The sequence below is a fragment of the Uranotaenia lowii genome, chromosome 3, assembly GCF_029784155.1.
Source record: "Uranotaenia lowii strain MFRU-FL chromosome 3, ASM2978415v1, whole genome shotgun sequence".
NCBI classification, from domain to species: domain Eukaryota; kingdom Metazoa; phylum Arthropoda; class Insecta; order Diptera; family Culicidae; genus Uranotaenia; species Uranotaenia lowii.
The window spans coordinates 263,471,723-263,480,940 of NC_073693.1; the positions used below are offsets into that span (position 1 = coordinate 263,471,723).

Consider the following 9,218-nt stretch of genomic DNA (forward strand, 5'->3'; position numbering starts at 1 on the left):
GTCTTATTCGTTTTTCTCTGCTTGGTGACACCTTATTGAAAGTGTTTTAAAATTTAGATCGAAAAGAAGAAAAACCTAAATTGTGGAATTATCACGACACAGGGGCATTTTAAGAAAAAGTTTATACTTGCCATGTCCAATCACAGCATTTAAAACAAATTGGTAATATTTTGCAAACTTAAAATGTTTCAGATTCTTCAAAACAAAGGTGGCGCGTATTAGCCACATGGGGCGTTATATGAACTTTTCCCCTAATTGGAAATTTAAATTGTTGACCGGGCAAAGGTTGAGTTGAGACTAAAGAGTCGTTCATCATTCGTGGAGTTGCTCTCGGAGGCGCTCGGCTTGGGCCATGTCTTTGGTGATTTGGAGAAGACGAAGCGCAACTTGAAACATGTTACATGGCAACATGAATGACGCATGGCAGAATTTCGCTCATACTTCAAGAGCTCCAGCCATAACAAGGATGATATTTAGTGGGAGTGAGCAGAAATAATCTTATTTTTGTGTGCCTTGTCGTACCGCGAGAAGACGATCAGGCTCTCTGAGTTTGGCTCCGATTAGAGCCCCTTTGAGTCGCGGGTTCGTCGCTTTTACGAATCGAGCTTATTTGTTTTTTTCTTCTCTGTTTTTCATCTTAACTGACGTTACTAGCTGTGGGTTGGTAGGTACTTGGGAATAATAATAATGGCAACTTCGTGAGATCAACCGGCGTTGATTCTTGTCGGTATTTTTGTCCAGCTGCTTCGTCGGCTGGAGAAAAACGGAATTTCGAGAATCTATGGATCGCCGTCGTTGGGGCTTTTTGGCGGCTTGGCGGCTGCATGTTCTTTCTCGAGGCGTTGAAAATGTTTGAGGCGCGCGCGTTTTGTTTACATTGCTGCGAGGCGCATGCTATCCATATATAAACGTACTCCTTACCGGCAGGGGACATCATTCGCAAATTTCAGCTCATCCTGAACGGTGTTTTTTTTCCTTTTTCGATCAAAGGTGCAGAGTCCTTACCGTGTGTGGTGTTCAAAAATGAATAAATTCCTGGCTCTGATCAGTGTGGGGTGTGTCCTGTTGGCCGTTCACCAAACTTTGGGGGCTCCCCAGGGCCCGGATGCTGTTGGTACGCGATCGGCGGCTCAGGAAGTGACGGTTGTGCGATCGTTCAGTGAAAATAATGGCTTCGATGGGTATCGGTTCACGTAAGTGAATAATGGGAGGAATTTGTGATGAAAAAAAAAATTGTTTGGACTATGTGGATCAATTTAAAAAAGAAGAACAATTCATTTTCAAAACGGACATTGAATTAACGAAAGTGTGTGATATAAAACGGGTATTATCAGGGAACATTACCGTAAAGGGAACTGTGCAGAAGTTTTAAGCATATCTGAAGCTAGAAGCTCAATCACCGTGCATAACGAACACAAACATGTGAAGATTAACATGGGTATACGTTTTGAGATCAATGTCATGATCATAAGGCTTTTTTGCACCTAATTGCAGTTGCTGGATGAACTTTGAAAAAAATATTAGGAAACATAACTAAAAACGTGGAATATCATATTCAATGTTTTCAAAGACTTGTTATTTCCTAGTTCAAATTTTTCATCCAGAAGTCACCCAGAAAAGCACCCTCAAAAGCAAGCTCAATGTAAATTGTCAAGTGTTATGAAACAATGTCTTTAACGGATATAGTCAAGCTATTAAATATGTAAAAAATAACAACATATTTTTTAATTCTAGGAGAAATTTTCCAAATTTTCATTCAGGAACTTGACTTGTTTAAAAATGTTAAAATCCCTTGTTTGAATTTCTTTTGAAATCATTTTCACAACCATATCATTCCTAATCAACCATTTATTTTCTACATTTCTTAATTTATCTAAAGAATTCACTTAAAGGATTGATTTATAAAAGATTTATAAAAGCATTTTTCTTCTACTTTTTCCATCTTAATACTCTTTATGTTTTTGAATCGATTATTTTCAACCAGATTTAAAAAAAAATAGATCTTCTTTAATTAGAGGTTTCTTTGATTTTCAAAATGAAAGCAATAGCTAGGAAGACATCAGATGAATTGTCGTTTCTAGGAAATTTATCACCAAAAAGATTGGGTTCCAGTGAAATCTGTGACTAAACATGTCAAAACAGGTGCCAAGCTATTAGAAATTGATTATTTGAAATTAAATTAGATGAATGTCCAATTTTAACTAGATGTCTGCAAAAAAGTTGCCAAAAAACGATGATCATTAACGTTAAGAATATTTTCGACCAAACGAACCCACACGGCCGGGTCTAGACTACTTTTTGAAAAATTTGTAAAAATGAACATATCTCAACAGAATCTAGAATAATTCCTAGAATCTGTTGAGATATTCAGGACATACAAATGGAAAAAAAGAAAAGTAAACATACAAGAGGAAAAAGAAAGTAAATTACTTAAAATTTAATGTTTTCATCGAATCACAGAAGCAGTGTTAAAATCGTATCTAAGGGTTAATAAAAAAATTATGTTTTGGACGTAAAACCTAAAAATTTTCAAAGAGAAATTTCAGTATTTATTAGATTCAGCATATAATCTGAATAAACCCGGTAAAAATCCGGAAAATTTCAAATAATATCTGGCTATCCTGGACAGATTGGACTTTTTTTTTCAAATTCTGTATAAATCTTCTTTTATAGAAATTTTCGTTGAGAAGTTTTCTTCGAACACTAGAATTCAATTAAATGTTAAAATTGTGTACTGAGTTTTCTATCTTAAAATCTATTTATAAAATACTGAATTAAATTTTTTCATTTCAAAATCATGGTTCTCTTAAAAGTTCCTAATTTTCTCAACAGATTTAAATTCGAATACCAAGTTTGTAAATTTAATAGAGAAAAATTGGGAAACTTAAAATTTTAAAGTTTTTATTAACATCTTAAAAAAATGAATTTGAACCAAGTTCTGTCAAGTGTTGAGCAGAATTTCTGAATTACAAATATTTTGTGCTAAGCTATTCACATTCCAATTTTCCTTTATATTTTCATTTATACTTACTTCTTCTTTAAACTGTAAAAACAACATTTGAACAAATGAAAGATTTCTATTAACTATGTCGTTTTTTTACTTTTCTACTGTGTTTTGTTTGAAAGTTATGAATTATGACTTTTATGTTGATATTCATTTTACACTGAAAAAATAAGCATTTGATTTTTAATTTTTGAAGCTAATTTCCAAAAATAAATTCATTACTTAACTTCTAATAAAAAATATTGAAATTTTGTTTTTGAGAATTATTTAATAATTAATAATTTATATCTTAAAATGTAAACTGATTAGTTTTATGAAACCCATATTTCTATTTCACAATGCATTATTTTCAGTTCAGTTCAGCTCAATGCGTAATTCAATGTCACAATTTATAGACTTCAGAGCATTAATTGGAATCAACTTAAAACAATTGATTTTAAATTCAAAAATAAAAGTTTGAAATTTTAACCCGAGTCTGTGAACATTGAAGTTTGATCTTGATGTTGTCAATCTGGGTATGATACTTTTCATGACCCCACTGGAGAATGCATCGAAAAGAAACTTTCTAAATTATTATTATCATGCCTTTTCTGAACGAAAACAGCAGTTCTATAAAATGCTTTGAAACTATTCGATGAAACGAATATTCGGTCGAAAATTATGTTGCGTCTAAAAAAAACTATAGTAATTATTTCAAATTCTTTCTCTTTCTTCCATTTGAATGTCCCTCATGATTAAGAATATTTTAACCAGATGCATTAGATCTTCTTCAAGAATGTGTTCTCGTCCATCAAAAATTTTAGGAGTCAAGAGTCCAAAACAAGTGCCAAGTAATTTGAAATAGCTTATTTGATATCTAATTAGATGAAGGTCAAATTTGAGAAAGATATTTTCCAAATAGTGGTTCAAAAGAACGTTGACACTTCACCATAAGGTAGGGTTGCCATCCGTCCCGCAAATGCGGAACATGTCCCGCTTTTTTGTTGAATGTCCCGCCGTCCCGCTTTTTCCCCAAAATGTCCCGCTTTTTTTCTTGGATAATTTTTACAAAGTTCACTAAATAACACCTAAACTTCAATTCATTGGTTCAACACAGAAAACCTTTAAAGAACATCTTTTTCTTAAAAATGCAGCATTTTTCGTAGTTTTTATAAGACAATACTGAATAACTCTAAAGTAACAATAAGATTCTGATTCAGTTAAGCGTTTTTGGAGAACGTTCAACCAGTGCAATGTAAATAACTTTGATATGAAAAAATATTGTTTAAGTTGGTTGCAAATAATTGTAGATTTTTAATTTTCGAGGGAATTAATAGTTAAATTGCTTTTTAATCTTACATAACCTTTTTCGACTCAATCGTCCAAAGTATACAATGATGGACGTTTTCTTGAGTTTTTAAAATTTTTAAAATAAATTTGAAATATATTTGTTATTTAACGAAAGTTTTTTTTTCACAATATCAAAATCGCCGTCAGGACTTGAATATTTTCTCTTAAATAACATGTTATTTAGCGAGAATCGTGGAAAATAACCATGATTATGGCAAAAAAACCGTGTAAATAAAATTCATGTAAGAGAAACTGAGCAAAATCAATCCGAGTACAAAAAAACCTATGTGAACTTTCTACAGATATTCCTATGGATCATTTTGGCAGGTGGAACACGTATAAGTTTTGCTATAAAATTAAGCTTTTTTCAAGAGATTCTTAAATGTCCCGCTTTTTTCGGCTGTGTCCCGCTTTTTTCTTAAAATGTCCCGCTTTTTTCTAAAAGTATCTGGCAAGCCTACCATAAGGATATCATACTATTTGCATGGGCAATTCTGAGAGATTTTTTTTTAATTAAAAAAAATGGGGCAAACTTTAACCAAATCAAGGAATTATTCCAGGACTTACCTACAAGAGGAAAGTAAAAAAAAAGTTTTGAATTAGAAATTTTAATCGAATCACATTAAATCGTTCTAATCGTATCTAAAGATAAAAAATTGATGGTTGTTTTTCAGTTAATTCCCAAAAATCGTTTTTGGACGCAGACACAACAAATTTTCAAAGACAAATTTGAGTTTTGTTTTTATTGAATTTTGCAAATAATGTGTATCGCGATACATGTAACTCCAAATATAAAATCTTTATCTCGCTTCTTTACGACAACAAATCGGCATTTAATTTTTAAAGCCAGATTTTTATAAACTTTGTTCTCAACGTTTTCTATTTACAAATATACCGAGTAAACATTTTCTTAATTTTTACTAAATTTTCTAATTTTGAGCAATTTCTTGAAAATGATCCTTAAAGATAAAATTCACATTTGAATATTTTCAAACGTAATCATGATACAAATTTCCAAGACCGTGCGAAAGAGGGGGAATATGGCTGATGGGTGATGAAGATTTTTTCCAAGTAAAATTTTCAGTCCAAGAAAAATCATTTACCGTACATGCCAGAAAATTAGCTCGTCTCCGGCGGAATTTTGTTCCAAATTACTCATTTCTTTTTAAGACGTTTCCAAAATTGATTCGAATTTTAAATTGTATATTTCGGTTTGTAATTCAATAGACCATCCATATTGAAATTCAAATCTTGACACAAAAATGGATTGAATTCAGAATGAGTATAACCAACCAAATTCAGAATTTTAGGCCATTTTAACTTCAAAATTCATTCATCGAATACTTATTATGCAAATGCATGTCAACAAATTGGTTTCCATGCGACAAGCGTTTAATACTTTACTTTAATAACTTTGATTGTTAAAAAACGTCATTACAAATTTTCTGCTGATTATAAATATTTTTAAAGAAACGAATTTAAACTTCAATTTTATTTTGTGTTTCTTGTTTTTCACAATTCTCAACTCCACATCCTTAAGGGTTTTTATAAATTTACATTTTTCCAAGGTTCAAAAAAGTTTAGAGTTGATTTTCATTAAATTCATTGTATTGAAATATGCATTTTTTTTCTCTCAGTATTTATTTTTTTAAATAAAAATCAATCATTTAAGAAAATTTGAAACTTTTTTCGAGAAAACTTTAAAATAATACAAAAAAAATTTTCAATAAAGGTTTTCATTTAATTCTCAATTTTTTCTAAAACTGCAAGTTATTTGGACTTCTTGTGAAAAATGATAAACAAGCTTTATTTGTTTACTTATATTAGATTTATAAGGGAATTTCAATAAGCAAAACACAAATCATTTTGCATGGTTTAACTAAGAGGTTTGTTTAAATAAAACCTTTTTTTACTTTCTTCAGTAATGTCAGCAATAATTGTTATGATATCTTTCCAATTTTTAAAATTGTAGAGTTAATTTTTTCTCAAATTTTTAATAAGTTTGACTTATTTTATTCTGAATTTTTAGTTTTCTGAAAACAATACCTTCTTTAAATTTCAATAAGAAAAACACAGTTTCTACCTTTTTGTCTTTGTCCTTTTTTTGTCCTTTTGAGATTGATAGCAAAAAAATATTCAAAACTTGAAATTTTGAATTATATGATATGCATTTGATGGTTTAAAAACATAATTTTTTTTTATTATTTTAAATAATCTTATATAAACCGATCATGATTTTTGACTTTTTCTATGATAAGTTTCAAAAATAATTACAAGTTGCCGCTGATCGTGGCCTAGAGGAGTTCAAGTCTTCTAAGCCAGAGGTCATGAGATCGAGTCTCGGTCACGGCATACATAGTACTCTTTCTGTGGGTTGGTGGTGTTAGCATTAATAAGATGCTAGCCATTATATCCTTGAAAGATGTACGCTTTAGTCTTAAGTAGAATTTAGATCTCTTCAAAGAAACATGAAGTTTCACTGAGATCCTATATGTGTGTGTTCGTTAGTAAGTAGCAACTTTAAAGCAAAATTTCATTTTTTTTGAAATCCTATATTTTTTCAATATTTACAACAAAACATGGAATTACATTTTTTTTTCAATGAATTATCGGGTTTGTTGTGCATTTTTGGTATTGTTAATATGTTTAACCAAATTAGACCTCGTAGACGGGTCCTTCAAACGGGCCTGCAAATCTCCATCCAAATTTTAATTGGGTAATATTAATTGCACTGCACTATTTAGGGTTTTCTTAAAACTCTAACTTTTAGAATTAAATTCAAGTTGATTTTTATCCAATGCACATGAAATGGTTGTGAACGTTCGTTTTTTTTATTTTCGAAGTTTCGGTCATACAAAACTCCCACGCGTTGCACAAATTTTGCAGGTGCCTTATATAAATAATTTATTTAATACAATTAGTTTTTTAGGTCACTTTACTCAGAATTTTTCACGTATTTTTTTTATTTTCGTGTGGAACATAGATTGAAATAGAATGAATTTCAAATTTCAAATTGTAGAATGAATATTGTTAGTTGGGAAGCATCAGTATCAATAATTTATTGCATAAATCAGAAAAAAATGAAGAACTTTGAAATCTGATAGGTAAAATTTAAAAAGTCCGAACTTCATTACTCAATATTTGGATATAGAAACTAGCTTAAGGATGAGAATACAGAAATAAATGAAATTTTCATATAAATAAAATAATATAAAAGTTGCATTCGACAACACTGAAGAAAAACGAAATTAAATATGTTTCTATGGCAACGTTTCATATTTTAACATCACAAGGCAAAATAAACAAAACAAAATCAGTCATTAATTGATTTATTCTTGTAAGCAACAGACGTGTCTCAGTAGACTGAGTCGATTTGGGGTAATTTTAAAATTTCTCGAACCCTGGGATCATACAAACTTTGCCTTGGTTCAAAACTCATGATTATTTGCAGAATTTAAAATAACGTTTACATGAGTTAATTTGAACGTTTAGCTTTGTAAGGGAAAATTGAATATTTGGAATCAACATAATTTTTGTTTCTTCTGTGGAACCGAGCCTACTTGTGGTGTTTGTGCTATTTTATGAATTTTGTAAAGGAATTTTTTCGCTGAACACTTTTTGCTAAAACTGTAACTTTGTGTCTTATTATATTCGTGAAAAAATCAATCAAACTAAGAAAATTTAAATTTCAGGTAATAGATAAGATAAAAATTGATGTTGATAAACATTCGAAAATAATTGTCTTGTTTTTAAATCAGTTACACTTTTGAAATTTGGAATGGTAATGATCAAAATTCCCCAACTGCTTCACAAATTGCAACACCGGTTTCTCTCATTTTAACTTGAAGCTTCTAATTCTCTTCAACAAATTGCCACAAATTATCACAAATTCAATCATTGGCAGCAAAATTTGTGTGATCATTGACGATGATTCTTCGTTTATCTCAGTCTTCTATATTTTAAGATTGAATAACACTAAATATAAATGTTTTTTTATCAATGGGGTTTTGTAATGAGCTACTATTGTCATCAAAAATTTTCAACTGGCTTCCTCTTACATCCCCATGATAGTTACGAGCTGAGCGACGGGCAGATCCGTTCCGAGGTGGGAACCTACAAGGATGCCAAGGATGCCGAGGGTAAGGACGTCAAGGTCCTGGTCGTCCAGGGATCGTACTCGTACGTTGCTCCTGATGGCCAGACGCACTGGGTCAACTACGTTGCCGACGAAAATGGATACCGCCCCAAGGTTGGAACCGGCCCAACTGGAGGAATCCAGCCGGGTCAGGATGCTCCCATTAGCACCGCCTAATTAGGGGGATTGCACCTCAATCATCCTACTGTGAGAGACTGTGTTTTACAAAACGGTGGTAGTTTTAGTTGATTTCTCTAAGTCAGTTTGAGTAATCTTTTTTTTGGAAACAAGAAAAAAAACCCAACCCCAATAATTTCCGAAAGAGATATCAATAGTTTTAAGGTACACTGTAAATATGAAGACAAATGAAGTGAGTGAGCTCTGCCAAGTAAATAAACGATGAGATTAATGTCGATGGAGATTTTAATACCACTATTTTGATTGATAATGAAAGAAAATATTTCCAAAAACTGCAGTTAAAAATTTACATTTTACACCCAATTAACGATAGGGGAGAGTGATGTAACGTGGGCCACCTAAATATCACAGCTGTGTGTTGAGATAATAATCTCAATCCAACTGTCGTCGTCGTCGCTTTGTGTAAGCATATATTTCTAAATGTTGTTGACTTATGTACGCATCTTATGATTCTTTTATTTAACTATCTAAAAAAATTTACTTACATAATTAAACATGCATCCGCGGCCGCAAGAGGTATCGGTGAGAAATCTATATTTAGTAACAAAATAT

The 9,218-nt window shown here is 31.4% G+C and overlaps 1 protein-coding gene across 1 annotated transcript; it reads left to right on the forward strand.

Moving 5' to 3' along the window:
- The first annotated feature begins 945 nt into the window (after nt 1-945).
- LOC129756783 (endocuticle structural glycoprotein ABD-5-like) lies at nt 946-8,883 on the forward strand. Its single transcript, XM_055753791.1, has 2 exons — nt 946-1,193; nt 8,405-8,883. The coding sequence occupies exons 1-2, from the start codon at nt 1,024-1,026 to the stop codon at nt 8,643-8,645; spliced, it is 411 nt and encodes a 136-aa protein (XP_055609766.1). The 5' UTR covers nt 946-1,023; the 3' UTR covers nt 8,646-8,883.
- The last annotated feature ends 335 nt before the right edge of the window (nt 8,884-9,218 follow it).